General features: G+C 40.9%; 2 protein-coding genes across 18 annotated transcripts in view; one reads left to right on the top strand and one right to left on the bottom strand.

The window, feature by feature from the left end:
• ATP13A4 (ATPase 13A4) overlaps positions 1-16,490 on the bottom strand; it is a 40,414-nt gene extending 23,924 nt beyond the window's left edge. Inside the window, exons 1-7 of one of the 3 annotated variants that reach the window (XM_086843618.1) lie at positions 15,312-16,490; positions 14,545-14,885; positions 12,812-13,104; positions 5,231-5,404; positions 2,656-2,790; positions 376-446; positions 203-283 (exon numbers count right to left, since the gene is read on the bottom strand). In XM_086843618.1, the coding sequence (XP_086699744.1) occupies positions 203-283; positions 376-446; positions 2,656-2,790; positions 5,231-5,404; positions 12,812-12,874 (524 nt within the window). In that variant the 5' untranslated portion in view covers positions 12,875-13,104; positions 14,545-14,885; positions 15,312-16,490. Of the gene's footprint in view, positions 1-202; positions 284-375; positions 447-2,655; positions 2,791-5,230; positions 5,405-12,811 lie in introns of all 3 variants that reach the window. The other 2 variants (XM_023933067.2, XM_086843619.1) reach the window with 2 other exon arrangements.
• The window catches only part of OPA1 (OPA1 mitochondrial dynamin like GTPase), a 60,303-nt gene continuing 53,099 nt past the window's right edge, over positions 15,898-23,101 (top strand). For 4 of the 15 annotated variants that reach the window (XM_086843626.1, XM_086843621.1, XM_086843625.1 and 1 more), the window contains exons 1-5: positions 16,491-16,755; positions 19,637-19,955; positions 20,259-20,355; positions 21,626-21,733; positions 22,952-23,005. In XM_086843626.1, the coding sequence (XP_086699752.1) occupies positions 16,727-16,755; positions 19,637-19,955; positions 20,259-20,355; positions 21,626-21,733; positions 22,952-23,005 (607 nt within the window). In that variant the 5' untranslated portion in view covers positions 16,491-16,726. Of the gene's footprint in view, positions 16,756-16,782; positions 17,080-17,466; positions 17,504-19,636; positions 19,956-20,258; positions 20,356-21,625; positions 21,734-22,951; positions 23,006-23,101 lie in introns of those variants that run through there. The other 11 variants (XM_086843633.1, XM_086843632.1, XM_086843631.1 and 8 more) reach the window with 10 other exon arrangements.

The following is a 23,101-nucleotide window of genomic DNA, read 5'->3' as shown; positions in this document are numbered from 1 at the left end:
CTGAGACACTTCAAAAACTTTGACAAGGACTAAAATTCATTCTCTAGCCCTTTTCATTCAATATTTCCATGCATGGCTGTTTCATCTAAAATTATGTGCATATTAATAAATACACAAAAAACTCCGAGGAAGTGCAGCAACAGAAGGAATTTACATCTCTTTGAAATCCATATGTTGAGTGCTCATGTTTTAAAATGCGTACCTGACATTCTGTTCATTGCAGGTGAGACCAGAACCAAATTTATCATGTATAGCTGAGCAAGTGTAGTGGTCTTCTAGGACTCTAAAATAGAAAGGGAGTGTTTTCCTTAGGACATTATTCACAAAGACACTTGACTTCCTCAGAGACTTCTGCAACCAGTGCAGTGAACTCACCCAACTCTCTGGAACTGTTTTGCATAGATATTCCAGACATAGCAGATTTTTTGTACTTGGATAGCTCTCACCTGGTAAACAAAACAGGGACAACAATTCATGCAACATAGCAAACAAAAATACTCAGACTTGCTCACAGAGCTCATCTAGGCATCCTCACTGGGATCAAGTACAGATAAAGGAAATTTTATGGGGGCAAAGAGGGAGAGAAGACAGGATTGCATAGACTGACTCCTAGTTGAATTATAGATTGGGATCCTCAGCTCAGTGCAGGTTCCAGTTTACAGATCTTTAGGTCAAGCAAGTACAAAACAGTGTTCTTTGTGAAGAAAGGAATAAGCTTCACTCTGATCTCACAGAATGAACCTAAAAGATCACTGATGCCAAGGTGGGTATGCAGGCAGCTGTCTTCAGCCAACAGCTCCCTTGTCTTCCGTCTGGCTTTGTGGAAAGCAGGGGGCTTTGGGCCATTTCCAGTCATGGTGCTGAGTCCTTCAGCTAAACAGATGTGCCAACAGACAAGAAAGGCCATCCCAGGATACTGAGTCACTGCTAATGCTAAGTCCTTGCAGAGCAGTTATCCATTAGGAACACATGTTGTCATTTATAACTTGCAAGAGGAGTCTGTCCTGTCCTGAGCAACAATAATGAAGCCTATTAGAGATAATGGCACTTCCTATCTAGCTGGCAGAGGGCAGGGCTATACACCTGTACACACGAATGATAAAGAAATCAGCTTCAGGGAACTCTCCCTACCCAGTGCAATAAGCATTGTTATAGGCCAATGAAATCTAGACTCACCTCATCCACTGACTCAAAATGGAGCTATAACCACAGTCATTAACTTAACAAGAGGTCTGAAGTCAGGATTTCATGCAATAGGAGCTGCAACATCTGCAATGCTAAAAACTGGAGTGGGAAGCGAGGGACTCAGCTCCCTGTTGGAAGAGGTCCTTAGACAGCTCTTGGGCACAGCACACAACTCTGTGGATTTAGGTAGCCTAGATGGCAAAAACACTTTATAACTGACTTATAAGTAGGGGTTTCTGAATTGCTAAGGAAGGATTAAACTGTTCTCTCTTTGCTGATTTGAAATCTGGTCTTTTCTATCTAGATGTTTTGATTGATATGAAAGTGGTGTTCAAAGGGCCTATTATTTGAGTTTATATTTGGCTTTTTTATGTTACTACTTTGATCCTCAAAAGAATGCTACAGAGTTGTCTCCACTTCCTTCATATTGTGCCAGCTGATTAAACTAGTTGGCACTAAACTTTCCTGGGCACATTCATATATGTCCACAGCAGAAATAGCAACAGCTTTGCTCAGCTGAAGTTAGGTTTATATTGAAAATATTTACTAAAAAATGTTGTAGATATAAAAATAAATTCTAGTAAGTTAGAAATTATTTCCTGAAAGGGAAAATAGCTCTTTTCTGGATTCCTTGGTGCAGTGCTCTAGTATCTATAATTAAGAGCCAGATATTAGCAAATGTATCATTTTGTATTCCTATTGCTCACACAAACTTAACACGTAATGCTAAACAAGGCACCTAACTGAACTGTCTGGTACATGTTTTAGACATGGGATAATTACACTCACTCAGCTCAGGAGGGACATTGAGATCTGCTTGGATCAATCCATCACCTACCTTCTCCTCAGTATCTCATCAGGATCTCAAATCTATGGAACTGGCAGAGACCAGGATACATTTTTGCCACAGTTAACAATGACTCCTGTTAACCTGACTCCAGCAAACGCACTTGAAAGAACAAATTGGTGCATACAGAGGCAAGGAAGCAAAATGTGTTGATGAAACATTTCTGGAAAGACTGATGTCACTCAGGCACTTTTCTGTTCTATTCTGCATCAGCTGCATTCATCCCTGTTTTCATGTTACTGGGGCAGCAGTGTTCAGTTCTGCACAGTCTCCTTTCAGACACACAGTCACCCCTAAATTCCCTGATTCCTACGTCAGGAATGATTTTTTGATTTGGAACTCTGATTCTTCACCGCCAACCCCAGTCTCCTGAAGCTCTCCTACTTACAGGTTTTCTATCAGAAATAGTGAGAATTCTCATTTCATAACCCCTCTCAGAAAAAGAGAGGGTTTTTACAGAGGCAAGAACCATTGAGTACAGCTCTCTTCTTTTTCCACAGCTCACTGTGTTCCTCAAGCTGTAAGATTCTTAGCTGGATGCATTCACAGGTCACTTTCACTCCATGAAGCGTGACTGAGATTTGCCATCATCTCCCAGATGCTACAGGGAATACTTTACTTACTTGCAAACTTGGCTTCATAATGGCTTTACTGAAGATTGAGTCTTCCTCAGTGGCTGGATAATCTGATTTACTTTTGATAAATGCAGACACAGAGATCCATGTCACAGTCTTACGAGAATAAGTCCGAAAATCATCCTAAGTGAGTATAGAAGAGAAGAGTCACAACTTGCCCCAAACACCAACCAAACTCCTTTTCACCTTGGAGTCAATGATTACAGTAGCCTTTCTAGAGCACAGCTCTGGCTTTTTTTAAGGATTAACCAACAGAAGCCTGCCAACACTTGTGACTGAGAGAAAAATCATTAGAATAAGAACAGATCCACTGTCCTGTCAAAATGCAAGTACTGCAAACACTTCAGTGACCATAGGTCCAGCGTTTGGCTAATAAGGATGCAATGTGAACACCCAGGTCACGATCTAGGACAGGCAAACAGCACAGGACAATCTGAGATGCAGTGACCGTGCTGTAAAGGGAAGATCAAAGGGAACACAGCGCTGTGCTGCAAAATGGATGTTTAGTGCCAGTACCTTTACAGTCACTCCTGAGTAAACACTTCATTGGAAGAAGTGTGTCAGCACTTATGGCACCTTACACAAGCTTTTGCCACAAAGTGAGTTCATGACCTTCCCACTTTTTATGAAGTAAGTTGAACATTAGAACTGCCTGATAACAAGTGTTGAGATTAGAGCAACTACCATAGTGAGTAGCCTCATGCTAAATTTCAGTCCCAAACACTGAACTACATGCATTAAGGTCAGCTATGAGACTGACTTACATTCTGTGTGTGAGCAGTTTTGCAGTTACAAAATTTTAATTAGAAAAGGGAACAGTAAAAAAAAAAAATCTGTACCAAATATGAGTCCTTTGGAATAATTTAAGTGTGAAAAAAAGAACTTCAATAATGTTTATATATCTTATTTGCCCACTTTTCTTCTAAAATCAATCTTTTGTGTGGAATAGCATTTATTTTCTGATATTTATCTTTAATTTAGATTTCAGAATGAGTAGACATTGGCATGCAGATTGAGATGGGAACCAGTGAATAACACAGGTTCTCATCATTCAAACTAAAGTGAATCAAAATTCAATAACAAAAGTAAGCTAATAGGCTCTTATATTGCAAATGCAGAGATAATGATAACTTAAGAATTAAGGTTTTATGTGAAGTAAAAGATAATTACAAGGATCAAGCTGATGAAATTACTTGTATCCTCATCAGCAGTAGCCATCATCACATTTGAGGACTGATATAATCAGAATGTAGCAAAACAAAACTGTCATTTTAACACAAAGAATCATGAAGGAAATCTCAAATTTTCAAACACCCAGAGCATATTTGAGAAATCTTCTTGATAACAAGAACATACAATATGATTCAATTCCTGCTTAATTACACAAAGGATCATTTAAAAACTCATTTATTTGAAAAGTGCTCGCCATGGCACATCTTTTTAAAATTACACACAAGAATAGGTAATTAAAAATGCAAACTGAATTGAAGATTTAAAAGGGATATTAAGCCTAATATGATGTTTTTAATAAAAGAAAAAACATACCCCCAGACTATTAGGCTGCAGATTGTTTCATTAGGAAGTATTCAACAGGCAGATCTGTGGTTTTCAAAATGTGGGATTTTAACTGCATGCTGCTGTTCTCACTTAAGAAGGCAGCTCAAACACAGAGGCAGTAAGTGATCCATTTTGCAGTTGCAAACATTGAAAATGCCATTGTTCAGGAATCTTTGAAGCAGAACAAATCAAATATTTGGAAGTCAACCAACTCTGCCAGGTCCTGGAGTACTCAGGTTCAGCTGGGATTCAGACCCAAGTCTCAGTTTGCTTCTTTAGTGTTGTGGTAGCTTCCATGAAATAAAACCAGGGTTTGTATATGTTGCAGTGCTTCAGTATAGTCCTCAACAGACAGAGACCAGTATCAGGAAACTACTTGCAAAATGTACCAGCTCTGAAAGCATTAACTGCATGATTGCAAGCTTGGGGAAGTGCAGATGGAAAATGGAAACAGAGCCAAGAAAATAAGCGGTGTAAGCTTGGCCTCTTCTGTGTACTGATCCCTCATGACACACTTGGACACTGCTGGGGACCCTGCTAGACAAATCTTTAATTTGGTCCAGTGGATAAATTTTGGCAGAGAGGGACATCTTCACCAGAATAGCCAAGTGAGGGAAACAGGATCTGCTGGATATTGCCAAACAAACAGGTGATTTAGAACCTGCAGCACACAGCTACAATGTAGAAAGCACAGGGATTGTAGAAGGGAGGAAGAAGTACTGAGAACAAATGACAGTCTTCAAACCACAGATATTGCAGGTTTTATCATCCCAATGTCTTTAATGAACCTTGTCTGATCAGCTGTTACCCTCCATTCCCACCATCATCATGCACATAATTTGTGGAATACTTTGAAGTTCTTTAGATCAACAGTGGTACACTTAAGATACTATTGCAGGAAACCAGCAATGTAAGAGATTTCAGCTAACTGGACACCTTACAGTTAACTCACCTTTCAAATAGCTACCTACTAGGGACTAATTAAAAGATTAAAGTAGGCACCTACTGTTGTTCTAAGCAGAACAATATCAGCTTCTTCCAAGCTGCATCGGATGCAGTTTACCCACACATCCCACTCTGGCTTCCAGTAAAACAGCAGCCTCAGAGCACCACAGGACAAGATGTATCCAGCAATGCACAAAGCCTTTCGGCAGCTTTGAGTTTTGTAGCCAAATATGTCCTGTACAGCAAAGAGAAGGGGAAAATCATTATATTTCTCCTAAAGAAATGCCTGCAATACTATACCTTCCTGTCATTCACTGCTCTCCTGTAGGTAGTGTTAGGTATGGTACTGTGATAAACAAGCCATAGAACTTGCATTTGGCTGCTTTACATGTCTTAAACATGATTACCAAAAATGTGCATCTTCAACTTTTCATCCACGTTCACAAAATCCAGATCCAATTGCTATTTTTCTGTAGCTGTGAAACTCCACGAGACACTGTTTTGTGTGTGCATGAGCAGGAATGATAGCATCCTAAGGTTCAAACCTTTACTCCAAGTCAGGAATTCAGATTTGACTGTCAAGTTTTTTAAGGGTCAGATAGCTGCAAAGTTTAAGTACATCTGCACCAGGGGCTGGTGAGTGATCAGTGCAGAGCTGCTGCATTAGAAGGGCTGCTCCCCTGCTGTAGCAGTGATCTGCACTAATGCACCTATACTTCAGACACTCAGCCAGTGCCTCTGCTTGGTGCTGAATGACACTGTGTGCCTGCATGAGCTGGAGCTGTTGTGCACAAATTGGCACAGACACAGCTTTTGTAGCTGTTGCCACCCTCCATGACAGCTCCAGTATGGGAATTTTTGAGCTTGCCCATGTGCCACTGGTCTAACATAATAATAACAATAATAATAATAATAATAATAATAATTGGTAAGAACATCAAATGATGAACACTTGCAGAATGCTTTACATGTTCAGAGGACCAAGGAAGCTACTCATTTTAGTTGTATGAGTAGGTGTTATTATTCCATTTTAAAAGCTGGGGAAATTGTTACAGTGAGGCAGGGTGACTTGCCCAAAACATCAAAGAGATGTCTGTCAGCATTACATTTCAAGAGCTGCAGGTCTTGGTACCATGGCCAAATTTCCTCACAGTACTGCTAGCAGGGACTTAGAAAACATGAAATTAGATGTATAGTGAATTTATAGAGGAGATGCAGCTGAAGCTAAGATGGGAGATTCCATGGCTGCAATTACATCAGGTGACCAGGAGGATTTGATAAGGGTTAAGGTTCTTCAATTCCTTTCTTCCAAGTATATTTCCAGCAACTGTGCAATCTGCTTCTGAGGATCAGATGTCTGCAGCCACAGATATTGCAAGATAAGGTGAGAAGAAAAGGCAATGTAATTGTAAGGATGACTAACGCATAATTCCTGGTTGTGTGCTGGTGTCTGCTTGTTATGTGAAATGCAAGCCCTGCCCAGTGGTTCCACATGCTGCCTCGGCACACCTGCTCTGTGGCATTCCCCATAAGACAGACTCTGTCATCCTAAGCAATCTCCAAGAGGTTTCTAAGGGGAAGAAGTTGGCAACCATGAGGAAAAAATATGGTAAACAACGACGGGAAGTGGCCTGCACTGCCACTGCACAGGACCTGGTTAAACCACATGTGAGATGCATACACAGCGTTTTCAAAAGCTTCTATAATCTCTGAGCAGACCAAGAGAATAAGGCAACTCTACAGCAGATAGAAGGAAGCCCATGGAGGGCAGCAGACAGGCAAGCTTGCTAGGAGGTAGTTGGTGTGGCAGTCATGTACAATTAATATTCACATGCTCCTATAAACAGGTAAAGGGTCTCCATTCAACTCTCTCTTGCTGTAACTTTAACAAAAAGGTTAAAGAAATAGTGTCAGCACCAGCATACAGAATAATGCATAGAACAATGTGAACTTACTCTTCACAGCAATTGCTTACTAGCAGGATCCAGATGTTTGGATCCAGACTTCACAGCTTGTCAACAAGGCAAAGGATCTCCCAAGAAGAGAGAGATGCCAAAGGGAAGAACTGCTAAAAGAACACGCCTTTGGACTTCCTTCAATATATGGCTGGACCTGGAATAACTGGAATAGTATTTTGGGATGGGCATGAATATCAGGGTGGGGAAGACCAGGATTGCTTCCATGTGCATCTTGCTTCTGCCCATGAATCACTCCTTTAATTTCCAGTTTTTGTGTCTTATGCCCGATGCCTGAGAAGTCAGTAAGGTTGTACTAAAGGAATTAAGAAGAGAGAGGGTGAATGCTCTGATTGGCAGTCATTTGAGATCATCTTCTGTTGACAGTGTTCTCCACTGAAATGGTCAATGGTTTCCCAAGCCTGATACATAACATAACCACAAAACTAGAGTAAACTCTGTATTTCTCTGTATTTTTGCCTAGGAAACCATGCACCAATATTTGAAAATATCTGAGTCCCCCTATTCCAGCGTATGTTTTAAGGCCTTTTTTTTTCCAGAATAGTTTCAATTCAAAAAGTGATTTGAAACAACATATTCCAAGAAACTTCCCAGTACCAAGCATGTATCAGTATTCCTCATCCTGAAATACAGAAGATGCAAACAAGGAAAACAGATCATCTTGGAAGAAAAGATCATGCTCTTTAAGATATCCATTATGCTGTGTGCTGGATCTTGAGCTTCTCACAAGGGACTTTCTTGAGACAGACAGGGAGACAGATTGACAGAGGGATACCATTAAACTGTTCTGACCCTTCAAGGGCATGATTTGCCATATGAACAGAGATGCTGGTTCAGGCTTGTTGGTTCATGTCTTGATGAGTGTGACATTTCTTAACGCAGCTGTTCAGGAGTTCTACAAGGAGTAAACTGGGAAAGAATAAACATCAGATGTTTACTGATGTATCTAGATGTCCATGAAGTAATCTATTGCCAAAGCAAATAATTTCTCACGGTTTGGAAATGTCTGGAGTGGATCACCTGGGCCACGTCACTAAGAAGTAAAGCTAGGCAGGGAAATAGACTGAGTTCCAAATTTGACTTGTGCCAAAGTCTCCTGAGCCAGAACCTTTCAAGCTTAACTTCAGTACTGAATGTTCCTTAGGTTGAGGAGTTTTTTCTGGCCCTGTGCTTTCAGCTGGAAGGATTATAGCAATGAATGTTGTATTCATAAAAAAAAAAAGAATTAATACATGAATAACTCCTTGTTGAAGCAGAAACTTCTCACTCATCAGATAAGTCAAAACACAATTCTTTAGAAGAATTCTCAAAACCATTATCTTCCACAAAGCAGATGAATATTAGACCAATAACAGAGGTATTCATAATGTGCATGAAGAAGTGAGGAACAGGCACACACATGGCGCAGGTTTGTTCAGCCACATTAACAACGTATAGTAATTAGGGTTTAGAAATTCTTGAAGTTATTTAGGATTCACTCGGCCTCTGCTACAAAGGTCTCCAAGCAAATGCATGTCCACTAGGGCAAACAATACTTTCAAGGCTGGCAGAAGTCCTGGTGGGCAAACTGCAGTGAGTGCACGTCTGTCACATTAGTTTTATGCTGTTAAGGAAATAACTTTTGCTGTGTTTAATTTTGTTGTGCTGTTGCAGACATGCTTCTTTTGAAGAGGGTCTGATGAATACAGATTTGCACCTTGACAACTTTTCTAATGCATAAACAGGTTTTTAGAATTCAATGAGAGCATTGGCATATAAAATAGTTCACAGTCAAATAATATGGGTTCTTGAGTGCACCAGACTAGGAAATGGTGGAAAATAAAGTGAAGATTAGCTGTCTTTAAGACTCCAAAGGGCTTCTTATTATCCCATAGGAGGTAACACCATCTACAAAATAGGCTGATGTACAGTGTTCATCTCATCTCTACAGAATAATTTTTAATTAATTGTAGAGTATAGTAAAATTTTATTCCCTCATCTGTTAACATTCCTTTTCTCTTGAGACTCGCAACAGAGAAGTGACTGTAACAAAATGGTTTGACTTGTGAGTGAAGGGTCTAAGAAGGAGCCAGGATTATTGGACAGAAAAAGCTGCCAGACCTGCTCAGTTGGCAAGTAAGGTTCTTAGCTGCTTTTACGATCACACAAAGCCAGCATTCAAGAGCTTATCACTCTAGTGTCCAGCAAGTCTTTGTTACTTATGTTTAAAAGAAATATTGCTTCTAACTGCCAGGTCATCTGCACAGCAGAATTCAAATGCAAAAGTCAAACAAATTCAGGCACCTTTTTCTTTGGTGAAAACAAAGCTTGTTGCTACAATCAGGGAGCCTAAGCAGTGGCTGTGAATGGTCATATTTCTGGCAACCCCAACACCAGGTACCCTATTATGTACAACCTGTTGCTATAACAACAGGTAATAGGATTAGACTTGAAAAACTGGCTAAGTTTCACAAGCAATTTAATAACTGAATCTCATTCTTACCAACCAGAGCCTGTTTCATAGAGGTTTGTTCCTGTTCACTCTGAAATCAGTAGTGATATTCACTATTGTTCCTTTAGCAACAAGATTGTACCTTTCAGATTTTATTTCAATTTTAAAAGTTGCATTATTCAAATTCAAAGTATATAAAATTCCTGTATCAGATTCCCTTCAGAACTGTGGCATCTCACAGGAGGTAGACAGCTGCCAAGATGCAGCAATAAACTGGGGTTCACCAGCTGACTGACTGCAGTTCTCCCATTCCTTCAGCCAAAGCAGTAGGAGAATACATGCTCAAGACAGGCTGCTGGCAAATCCTTCCCAAGGCAGTAGCCTGTCAAAGTCTATCACAATCTTTTGCACTGCAAGACTTAAGCTTCACACTTTAGGTTTTGTGCAAAGGGAATGATTATTCCCAAGCTGTGCAGAGAAGAACATCAAATTGGCAGAGAGCATAAAGCTGTGTTTTAACTTCCTCTTCATACTCCACATTAAATGTACTTCTCAAAATCTTCAAGCAGAAGAAGGGAAGCATACTATTAGCCCTCTCTGAGGCAAGCTCCGGAGCTCTGGAGTGTCCAGAGCTCTCTCACACTACTAAGATCTTTCTGGTACTACAAATGGTTATGGAGAGAGAGTTTATCTCATGCTCTGAATACACTTTGCTAAGTTATAGCTGCATAGCAGAAGAGTGAACTTTCATTCAAGCAAATGTTCTGCAGCAATTGTAAAGTAAACCCAAAGCCATACATGAGGATATACAGGTTAGTTTTTGTAAATCAGAGTGATTATTCTTAAATCCAGGACTATCTAGCACCTCAGCTGTACCAAAAATTTGAAATACAGAAGAAAACTTCAAAGCATTCCTTCTTATTAGAGTTTCTGAACTTTCCACAACAAATTGGACATCTGGTTCAACACAGGGAAGCATTGCATATCCAAAGCTCAAATTAATTCCTTGCATGCTTTCAGATTACTTGAACTATTCCACTCTGGAAGAACTGGCACTTGCACAGTGTCGGCTGTTACATTATTAGACCAAAAGATCTGATCTTGTTTGAGAAGAACTGCTTGTTAATAATTTGGTTCAGGTAGATGAAACTGGCTGTTGAAAACAACATCAAAAAATATTTTACATTGCTTTGAATCTAAAAAAAGTCTCTTTACTTCATGTATTCTTCTTCACTTCTCTACTTAAAGACAGCCTTTTCTCTTTCTTCACAACTACTCTCATTGACATACTACTTTCTTTTTTCCTTTCACACAAATACACACATTAGTTGTTCTCTTTTTCTACACACATGTTCCTTTTTTTCTCATCCTCCTACAGTACCTCATACATCCTCAGGGATATCTTCCACTATCTCATACTTTTTTTCTCTCTTACATCTATGTAACAAATACACATGCATTCCTGCCTATTTTAGCATAATTTGGCTACAGTTTTAATTGCATTTTCTACTCAAGTGCTTAACAAGCCTTTTTTCTTCCATTTGGGAACCCCAGGTGAATGAGCACTGACCATACTCATGGAGAACATGGCAACTGCCAGACACTCTGGATTCATAGTGAAGACTGACTCAGCACTGAGCTCACAGAGCAGCTGTGCATTGAAAATTCACAGTGCAAATCCCTGAGCACCAGATTCAGGACACATGGGCTCAGTATGATACTGGTGAGATGGTGATATGATACTGGATACTGGCTCCACACAAGCACAGCTTGTGCGTCCCAGCAGTGCAGAGCTGGAAGTGAACATTCAGGGTACAACAGTGACTGTACACAGCACCAGACAATCCACTTAAATCTAATTAGCTCCAGCTCAATTCTGGCATTGCTAGAGACAGCACTAATAGTGGTGAGAGCACAACAGGGTGTTTATAGTCCTAGAAGGACAAGGCAGGGTGGAGCAGAGGCACAAACCCAGCAGCTGTTTGGAGCTGGGGAGCAGTGGCACATCAGCACCAGGGCTAGAGCCAGGAGTGGGGTGCTGCCAGCCGGTTTAGTAACTGGGTGGCAGAGCCAGTCGGGTTCTGCATTGCACGGAGATAATTAGTCCCCACCCTCGGAGCCAGTGCCTTGTGCTTCCTGCACTGCTCAGTTGATGCAGCTGGGTGACTCTCTACTGCATTCCCCAGGTTTGCATTAGGCAAAATGTGGCATCTCCCTTTCCCTGAATGCCTGAGACGGCTGTCTGCAAATCTACATTTTTCTTTGCAAAATAACAGGTATCCATGTTTGCAAAGACACAGTCTCTTTCACTAGAACAGCAATCTCAGTGGGATTTCGAAGACTTCTCCAGGATTTCTGAAAGTGAACAGCTGTGTCAACTTGTAACTGTGTTTCAGTAGTTTTGCTGTTGAAATCCTGCAGGCATTCACATCAGCGCTCCAGTGGCTCTGCAGCACAAGAATTTTGAGAAGCACTGCATTTACCAGATATGCCTAAGAACTCTTGTTGTACAGCTGTATTGTGGATCTGACATCTCCAACAGAATCCATTAGAGGGACAGAATCCATGTGAATAGCTGACTAAGAACACACAGTAATGCCAAAGCAGCTCAGAAGCACCGAATTCACTTCAATCGTGCACTGGCATTATTACTAAAGAGTAGTGCCATGCAGGAGACCAGAGATTTTGTGTAAACATAGAATGTTACAAAATGCATGCAGACACATTTCTCCCTGGAAAACTCTGGAAAGAAATACAGCAGTTCTGTATTTAGGAATCCCAGGTTCTGAGATAGTGTTGTCAGTTCAACAGACTGCATTTGCCAGTAATTTGTGAAAACATAACAGGTGTTTTTATGTTTTGGAAAAAGCCAGGGTTTGTAGTTCTCTAACTGGAGCTTATCCTGGAGATCCAGCTGTCAAGTGGTTGGGGATGCTGGTTTGGCCCATCCCTCAAGCTCATATTAAAGCACCTCCATCTAGATCTGTAACACCACATGAATAATCTGTTGAGCCATCATCCCTTATTGGAGGGGATAACCGGTTAAAACCAATGAACACAACCAACCTTCTTTTCTTTCTGCTAAAAAAGATTACATTCCTTTCTAACTGTATGTTTCTGCCAAGGAAACACCCCAACTACCAATAACTCAATTACAGTCTGTAGCATTTTATTGCAGAACACATGCCACCTTCTGCTTCAAGCTGAGAAAGACCTAGACAGAGATACAACTCACCATCTCATTCTCTTCTCCCTGGTTAAGCTGTGCATAATGGTTCTTGGCAGGATTTTCCCCCATGAAATGACCCTCTGGAGACTTTCTACAGCACCCTCAGGACAGGTCTTCAGCATAATGTGCTTGAACTTCTGCATTGAGGAAGTGCTCTAAGTACACACCTTCCTTATAATTCTGATGATGTTTGAAGTAGGGAGCTCCTCCCTCTCTGGGGTTAGCAGGTAACACTTTATTCCTCCTCCCTTCATTCTGTTGTTGGAGTTTTGCAATTGTGAGGGTTCATGCAGAATTCACTCAAAAACCATGCAAGAAAGAAAAAGTTCAATGTTACAAGTGTTTGCCACGATATGGTTCCAGAGCGTAACTCTGCTAGGTGCAAGCAAGCGCTGTTGGCACAAAACTTTTAGGGGAGGGCAAGAGGGGAGTATTTTTCTTCAGGAGATTATGGAATCACTGGAGACCAGGAGTGTGTCCAAATAAGAAACAAAATAGGCATTGCTACTGTTAACACTCTTAGCAACCAGTCTGAAATAATTGTCCAGCAGTGATCCCCACATATGCCATGGAAAATAAATCAAGCTCTGGCACTGTAAAAAGGGGCCCCAGTTCATGCAGGGGGATTTATGCACTAACTGTATGTCAGGATTGCACCAGGTAGGATCTGTAACCAGGACCTTAGTTCATGAATAAGAATATCCTCATAGAATGTCTTCTGACCTCACCATATAGCTTTGGGAAACACCAATTAGGTTATTTACTCACTCCTGGGGAAAACTGGAGTTCCCCACTGATGTCAGTAAGATGGATAAGATGTCTGTGACCTTTAAATCAGAGCCAAAAGGAAGCTGGCAGGAAAACAACACTGAATGTTTTACCACCTCTTTTTTTTTTTTTTTTTTTTTTTTTTTGGCTGCATTTGCTGATTAGTCTCGTGATTTATTCTTATTTCACTACTATTTCCTTGTACTTTGCTACTTTTTAAGAAGTTACACAAGAAATATTTTAGGAGTGAGATCAGGAAAGGCAAACCTGTTCTTCCAGCAAGTATGTCAAGAAAAGCAAAACATTACTTCTAGGGTGATTGAAACAGATCAAGAGGTATTAAGTTAGCTCCTATTCTTCAGCATTTTGTTGCCATGAGGCACGGACTTGTACAAGTCCATATCTCCAAGCAACAGGAAAGACCACTGCCTATCCTGCATTGGGCAGGCTCAGAGAAACTGAAAGGGAGAAATGCAGGAAACAGAGAAGAGAAAATGAAGGAATTAGGTCAGTTAATACAAGCAGATGTGCACCTAGGCACAGCACAGAGACAGATTCATTTGAAAATGCTGGTGATAAGCACTGGAGCAGAGTTGTTCCACCCTGACACCTACCACATTTCCAAAAGGAGCCCAGACCAGAGGCTGGACTGAAAATGATAAATCTGTACTAAGCTGTGTAGAGGGTGATTTATTGCACAAGATCAAGTGGGAACAAGGCTCTCTCCAGATACAACTTCAGTGCCACCCTCTCCTTCCTCCCATTGCAACTTGCTCTGAACTTCTCAACATACCATTTTATTCCTCTGAGACCAAGCAAAGGGAACTCCAATTATATGACAGTCACAGTATAAACTAAAACTTCAAAAGAAAGAACATATTAAATTCCATTTCTGATAAACCTGACTACATGGGCAAAATGAGCATTGCTATCTAGAAGCTGCAACAGACAGGAAACAACTGCAAAGGTACCTTTTCTAAGGCAGGCTGATGATTTGGGGAAATAATTAATTATTTTGGGAGGTGCCAGGGATGAAAAACAGGACTGTCACACATGATTTTTCTGCTTGGTCAGCTTTTGCCACTTTCCCAAATATCACCCTTGCTCTTTCAGTGTCTGTAGCAGACTAGGGTGCAGCAAAGGTCCTTGGTTGCTCTGGCACAGAGATGAGAGACGCAGAGATCCCACAAAAGCAGGGTCTCCAGGGAAGAATAAAGCTTCATACAATCTCTTCACTATTTGTAGTTTTATTCCAGCTCCAAGGTGTTCTGCCCTCCTGGAGGACACCCCTATAGGAGTACTTATGCTGTCACTGAAAATGAACTAAAAACAGGTTAAAGGTGCAAAACGTTCATAATTTCCATAGTCTGACATCCTGTCATAATAATTCATCACAGTATTAATCTAGAACCAAAAACGATGGTAACATTTGATCATTTTCTTAAGCATGTTCACCATTGCCTGGAGAAAAAGCAGCCTGAAATGGAACCTTGTTATATGATGCTCTCTACTGTTTGGAGTAAGAATTACATAGTATTTATTGATAAAATATTATTTGTTAGCATCATCATTCATATTTTTAAGATGAAACTTGCCTTTAAAAGTTATACATAAATTACAAAAACAACTGGTCAAGCTAAAATATAAAAGCGAAGTAGGATTTAAAATATTGTCCCTTAAACTTTTAAATAAATTAGTCACAAAGTAGGCAAGCAAGAGACAAAATCACTTGCCTCACCTCATTACAACAACTTTTATCTCCGTCCTGAAGATCCATGTATGTATTATGTCATCCTTATGCAATTTATTTTTCTTTGAAAAAATCTCACTGTATAAACAGAAGCCTGGCCTCTAAAACACCCAATTCCCATTTTCTGTTTCTCAGCATGTGACACCCAGTTCTGGCTACATTACAGAAAGGAAGCTGCGAATCAACTGGTGACAGTTCACAGGAGAGTGAACCGAGAAGAACGACAAAGGAGTCATAAAATATGGAAGAGGTACTTAGTGTTCTTCCATCTAAAGAAAAGGAGACCAAGAGGAGCCATGGCAACGGTCTTCAAACTCGTAACTGGAGAATGCATTATTATCCATGTCCACTGTGGACGTGTTAGAAGATTCAGATCAGGAACAAGGGAAAGTCAGCAAGCACTGGCATTGCCAGGTGAACACTCCAATGTCTGTGGTCTTTAGGGACAGGTGTGGCATGCACTGCTCAGAAACTTCCTAACCAGAGGTGAACCTGCGTGAGGATGGATGGAGCTGATGAACTCTTCTGGTGCCTCCAAAGCAACCCAACAATTCGCAGAAGCCCACTGGGAAACACCTTGTGTTTTACAGCTTTCAAGGCAGCGCTGCCTTACTCTGCACTCCCCAGCCACAACAACAGCTGGGGACTCACCAGAATCTTATCCTTACGAGAGTGGAAGACCCTGGTACCACCACCGAGGCTGGGTTTCACCTCCCCACCCTCTCCAGCCCTGCCCTGCCGGGTGCCCGAGAGGAGTCAGGGGCACAGGGACGAGGCCCCGAGGCCATCACTGGGGTGTGAGGGGGGCCCAGAGGCCGCTGTGAAGGATCCAGGTCTCCGGTGCGGAGATCCAGGACCGTGTCGTGAGGGATCCGTGGTCCCGGTGCCCGGATCCGTGATCCAAGTGTGAGGGATCCGTGGTGGCGGTGCCCGGATCCGTGATCCAAGTGTGAGGGATCCGTGGTCCCGGTGCCCGGATCCCTGATCCAAGTGTGAGGGATCCGTGGTCCCGGTGCCCGGATCCGTGATCCAAGTGTGAGGGATCCGTGGTCCCGGTGCCCGGATCCCTGATCCAGGTGTGAGGGATCCGTGCTCCCGGTGCCCGGATCACTGATCCAAGTGTGAGGGATCCGTGCTCCCGGTGCCCGGATCCCTGATCCAAGTGTGCCACCCCAGCACCCCCCGGCTCTCCGCTCCTGCCCGGCCGTCCCCCGCGGTGCTCCCTCTAAACCCTCCCTCCTTCTTCGCCGCCGAGCCCGGAACCTTCGCGCGGTGAGGCGCGGTTTCCGGCGGGGCCGGGCGGGCGGACCGCGGTGCCCGGAAGCGGTGCCGCTGCCCTTGCCCTCAGCCCGGCCGCGCTCCTGCGGCTCCCGGGCCGCTCCCGCTCCCTCCCGGCCCTGACGATGTGGCGGACGCGGGCGGCGGCGGCTTGGTAAGCGGGACGGACCCCGGCGGGCTGCAGGCGGGCCGGGCACCCGCGGGGGAGGCGGTGCAGCACAGCGGGTTGGGGTGTGAGTGGCGCACGGCTGGGCCTGAGGCTGCTGCAGGAGGCAGCCTGGTACCCTCGGGCTGGTCAGTTTCCCATTCTCCAGCTCCCCTGGGACTTGAGGGAGGTGGTGCATGTAGAAAGGAGCTGCTTCTCCCGCGTTCTCGCCCTGGGGAGCTGGGGCCGCTTTCGTGCTCAGGCGTTGTCCCTCCCAACAGCTTGTTTTCCGCCGTTCTACACCATTCCAGGCCGGAGCAGTGACAGTGAATGGTGAATAATAGCACGGTGTTCCTTGGCAAATTTCACGGAGTCTTTAAATGGTTTGGCTCGGAAGGAGAAGATCGTCTAGTTCCACCCCCTGTTTGGGATCTGCAGTAGGAAAATAAGCGTTGTCTAGTGCTGAATGAGAAAGAAAATGCCACGTGCTTTTTGTTGGGTTCCATATGCTTCGTAGTCACAGGCATAGCAGGCCGCTTTTTTTGTGTTTTACAAGACATTATTTATAATCTCAGTGCGGTGTTGCAGCCTGTAGTCAGGCAGAGCTACTCGTGTCTGGAAGGATTGTTTTTGTTAAAACCAACGTTGCAGAGGCTTGACATTTGGAACTCATTAAGTACTTAATTTAATAGTATTTTTCTGCCATCCTTTTCAATCTAGCTGTACTTTTCATTGAAGATCTCAAGGTGATTTTTCGGTCAGTATTCATCAGGAGACTTAGCAGCAGGAGGATTGGAAAATGGAAGTTTTGGTGTAGTGGAGGAGTAGTGGGGGTCTTAATGGATTGTAAGATTTCAGATGTGCAAGTAAAGCAGTTGAGTTTGAAATATGCAAGAACACTCAAAAGGAAGTTGTAGATCAAGGTTTTGCCAGGAGAGTGTAATGGAATTCAATTTTTGGTTCAGTTTAAACACACAGACTGAATGTTGTAAAACACAATGTGTTCTAAAAGAAAAATCACAGAGTAGAAAGTTATGTAATATTAGACAAAATGCCTTTAGCCCAGGTGAAGATGAATAATGAGCAGTGACTGCTACAGTATGTGCTACCCCATGGTCTCTGCTGAAAATAATATCTGTGAAATGGTAATGTCTGCAAAACAAAATAATGAACAGCCATTAGCACACTTCAAAAAGGCTTATCACACCTTGATTTGAAAACTTGGCTTCAAAACTGGGAAATAAAACATTTCAAGTGTGGAGGCATTTTTGTAATGTTTCTACTTGTAGTTAACTTCTGAGCCTCTTATAATTCCATGTCCAAGAGGAGAAATGCTTTACTGTTTTAGGGATTGTTCTGGTCCTGCTTATTGATCTCTTTCTAGGTTCTAAGTTTCTTACTGCCAAAGCCCAGCCTTGCAGAGATGGTTTTCTACGACCTGTGATCTATAGCAGCAAAGGGTGTCCTTCACAGCCAAAGTGACTTAGGAATGGGAACTCGCAGATCAGTCCCTGGAGTTCCTTTGCTGAGCTTTCCATTGCACTGAAGGAAATTTCTAAACTTAGATCATCGGCAAAAGCTCAGTTTCTGGATTAAAAGTCCTTTTTATGACAGAGTCTTTCACTTTGGATATTGAGAATATGGCTGTCATCTCTAGTACACTGAAAATCTTGAGGCAAAGAACTGTATAGATCATAGGGCATGTTATTATAAAGTGCTGCAATGTTTTCTGCTAAGTATGATTCATTTGTTCTTGTTAAGATCTGTTAATTTTAAATATTTCAGGATTATGGGATTAATAATTTGGCATTTCAGTGATATGAATAACTTTTTTTTTTTTCACTTGTCCCATTTGGAAGTAAATGCACTTGATAATATTGAAAACCCTGAAGAAAGCATCAGAAGACAAGCTTTCATTTCAACTTTTGAAATTTCAAGCCTGTAACTTCGCGCATATTTTGTGTTCATTTAATGATTTAATATTAACCATTCTGATATGATGGTACATCCAATAAATTACAGAAGAAAGCAGTTGTCATTTCCTTAAACTAACAAAATTACCTCAGACTGTTGCAGTGTGCAGATAGTGTAATCAAAAGTACGCAAGTTTTATTCCAGGCCATGTGTTTGCATAACATAGGCAGGATTGATAAGGCTCCTGTGTTTTAACATGTCTTTTTCATGGCTGAGCTCTGCTTTCAGAGTCAATTCTTCCACGCTTTTCCCTCTTTAGTCTGAATTCCTTCATGAAAGCATCAACGCACATGGTGCAGCCATCTCCAAAACTAAGCTTATCTATGCATGACCCGAGACAAAACCATAGTCCTGTAATCCTAGAACCACAGCCAGTGAAAGGAACTGAAAGATGTCATTTACCAAGTGCCTCGACTCCAAAGGAGAATCTGCTCAGCCAAATAGGACAAGTGTATTCTACAAAGGATTTTCTTCTGTGTATTGGGTTTTTTTAAAGTTTGGAAATCCTGTACTAATTTAATGTTCTCTGCAAGTTCCAATAGACAGTAAGATAGGCCAAACTGCTACATTTTCTTGTATGTTACAAGTCTTCTGTGGACTCTTAGCCCAAACGATACTTTTCCATGTACATGTTGCTTGCCTTATTGCAGTGTGAAAATTAAATGTAATTCATAACAGACTTCAGAATTTGTAGTTAAGGTTTTGTGTCTGTAATCACTAAGAATACTGTACCCGTTAACGATGTTTGCAGCTTTTTATTTTCCTTATAAGCATAGCAGTAGTAGCTAAAATAGCCTTCAGGGTGATGTAATAAGGTTATCTGTAACCAGCTAAAATATAATGTGGATTGCTTCTGTGCATTTGAGTTAATGGTGTGTTGAAGAAATCAGTTAAAGTTTTAATGTCTTTCTTTCAGTGTCATCTGCCGGAGTCTAACCAGTAGCAGCTATGGAATAAAGAGAAAATCACCCCTTCAAAACCTACATCTTGTTTCCCGAAGTACACATCATCCCTGCTATCCAAGTTCAAAGTTCCAGAGACCTCCCTTAAGGATATCCATTCAGCAGTTCTCTTCTCTCAATCGTCTTCCCCTTCACAAAACAAAACTTTTAAATGTAAAACATGGATACCAGTTCCACAGGAACTTTTGGCTGGCCAGATTAGCCTCCAGGCTTCTCAAAGTTCGCTATCTCATCTTAGGATCTGCAGTAGGAGGTGGCTACACAGCTAAGAAGGTATTTATCTCTGGAAGCTACTTCATGCATTTTGTCTTTTTTATTACATACTTCAGATCAGAAGTTCTTGTTATAATCACAAAAATAGAAGATGCCATTGCTTGGTTAGTTTGGATAATAAAGATGAGTGAATATGGAAAACATTATTTAGAAAATTGCTATAGATCTTAAAAGATCAAAGTACTACTACTATCTTAAGATGGTGGGTTAGTATGTTTTATGTGTAGGTAGTAGTTCTCATGCGCTTCTCTATGTACATTTCCTTTTCTATTTCTACCATGATTTTTTTCCTTTCTCTGTTAGACATATGAGCAGTGGAAGGACATGATACCAGATCTCGAGGAATATAAGTGGATTGTTCCTGACTTCATTTGGGAGCTTGATGAACTTGTTGACTTCGGTATCACAAAGCCATGATGTTACTCTGTCTAAAGACTGGCATGTGTAAAACTTGAACATAGGACTGTAGGTCCTCAGGGCCTCACTCCAGGAGTAGTTTTTCTAATGTTACTTGACTGGAATTTTATTTTTGGAGTTTGGTGTGTTTCTCACCAAGGCATTTGTATCAGTGTGTTTGTAAGAAAAATTTAAGCTCTGTTTAGCATGGATATTCCCTAATGCATCCTTTAATTTGAGAATGTTCTTGGTCCTTTCATAAAGCCATATAATCTCATTAGTCAAAGGAAAGTTGCAGCATGATCAAGGGGATTCACACAGGTGTTGGTAGTATTATGCATAAAGTTCTTTATTTCTGTATTAATTACTTACAAGTGAAGATATAAGTAGATCAGTAAAAAATATGTGTGAGTAAAAGACCAGTTGAAAATGCAATATAGTGAACCTGCCCATCTAAAAAATTATCTTGAAGATACAGAAGAAAATAAATTAAAAATAGAGACTTGCTTTCCTGAGCATTCAGGTTGCAACAGAGGCTTTTGTGTATTTTTAGATGAAAGACAGAAATCTGAAAATCAAGCACTGACATATATTTTATATGCAGGGTAGAAACGTAGTATTCTTTTTTTTAAAAAAAAATCATCTCTATGAAGATTTTACTGCATAGACTCATAGAATGGTTTGGATCGGGGGGGACCTTATATATATGTATTTAGATCAAACCTCCATGGCATGTATGAATATTATCTAGATAAATGCAGATTGAAAACTGATTAAAGTTTTTCTTGTTCTTACTGCAAGTGGACACTACATTTTTCTAGTACTGTAAAGCTAATGATTTTTACTTTTAATGATGACAAAATTGACTTGTTTATGAAATTGAAAACTAAGCTTTTCTTAAAAAGATTCAAAACATGAGCACAGTTATAATTTCAGGTAATTTTAAAACATCCTCTATGAAGTATGTGAAAGAATAATGTATGAAATGTGGTAAAATGCACAATACGTTTTCAGCAGTTTTAAAGTACCTGAGGCAGCCAACTTTATCAGGAAGTTCAAAGTCTAAAAAGGCAAATGGTTTTTCAGATCTCATAGTCTTTCCCAACATTAGTGGGGGGAGGTGCATGTGGAAAGAAACTTCTTCATCCTCTTTTTAAAAAAAATTTAAAAGCCATATCCTGAAACAGTTGCTAGGTTTTATAGCCTAAGCCATTTTTGTTCACAAAAATAATAGGAAAAAGCCTGACTCACTGACTGTTGTACTGTTTTCCTAGAAAAACTTCTCAAAGCCCTCCCTGATGCAGATGACCTTGCCAAACTTCTGCCTGACTTTGACAAGATTGGAGAGAGCCTTGCTTCACTGAAAGGATTTCTTTCTCCTGGTGAGAGCAAATTTTCAGCTAAGTTTTAATTTCAAATGCTGAACCTGTTTCATTATGAGGGTATAGGTATGTCTTTAGACGATAAAACAAAGCACATCCTGAAAATGTTTGTGTTTGCATTGAGTATCTCTTCTGAAAGTGTGGACATAGGTAAGTGTAATGTATTTTTAAAACTGAGAATTCTAGTAGCAAGTGCAGAGAACTAAAATATGAAATTTAATATGAAACTAGAATTCTTGTACAACTCTAAATGAACAGCTTGAAAGTTCAATTCTTCAGTGAGTCAGAGAAGCTGGATATGTCCGGTTAGAACTTGGTGAGAGTGTCACTGGACAGTAACAATATCACAGCTGTTACAGGAAAAAAGAGTTGGATTAGTAAGAGCGAAGGTTCTTAATGTTGTGAGCATGTGAAATAGGGGATTTCAATACAAAGGTATTCTTCTGGGTTGAATGATGTTTTCCCTGTGGTCATGGACCCGGGAAAATGTGCTTGGAGATTCAGGTTAGGTGGGGCAGTGTTTCAAAGGAGCAGGTAAAAGTTTTAAATCCTTCAGAAAAGGCACAGGGGTGGTTTGTCTATTCAGCCTGTGCAGGCAGTAGCAGGATTAATGGTTTTCAGGTTTTGGCAGACTTAAATGAGACATTTCTATCACTGGCCATTTTAAAACTGGGAACAATTAGATTTGATCATCATATCTGACTTGTTAATGAACACAGCTCAAAACTTCATTCATTCTTATAATAAACTGCAAGATTATTTGTATTACATGCCTTACTAATTATCAAACCACACAAATTTGTATTCATGAAAGAGTCTATTTGTGAGGGGTTATATCATTGTTCTAAGAATGTTTGAAAATATTTTCATATCAGTGTTCATAAGAAGTTTTTGTTTCTTTCACATGCTGTCAATGTCAGAACTAATTTATTAATCTTACAAACACAGTAAGAATCTAAGTAGGGGCCAAGTTCAGCAGAGTGACATGTAGATTACAGTCTCCTATGTGTTTTGGCTGTTAAAAATTTTAACAGTTTAAAATCATGTTGTTATTGACTGAGAGTGAGATGTCGCCTATAACTTTTCATACTCACACTGGCATAGTGGCCATTTGTGATTGTGTAGTCCTCCAAATGAAACAAAGATCCCTCATCTTTATTTTGCATTTTGTTTTGTGTTTATAATTTTTATTTCCCCTCTTCTGCTGATTTTTCACAGGTTACAATTTGGTTAGTGAAGTCATAGGAGCTTCTGAACTACTTCTGTTGTTAGGTGTGTAAAAGCCCTTTTTCCTGCCCTTAACTGCTTTTTTACAGCAAACTGTTAAAACACTACTATACTAAGAGGAGTGAATAGCAAAATAAATAC

This window comes from Cyanistes caeruleus, chromosome 10 (assembly GCF_971803275.1).
Source record: "Cyanistes caeruleus chromosome 10, bCyaCae1.hap1.1, whole genome shotgun sequence".
In the NCBI taxonomy this organism is placed as follows: domain Eukaryota; kingdom Metazoa; phylum Chordata; class Aves; order Passeriformes; family Paridae; genus Cyanistes; species Cyanistes caeruleus.
This window is presented reverse-complemented; position numbering and strand designations above follow the sequence as displayed.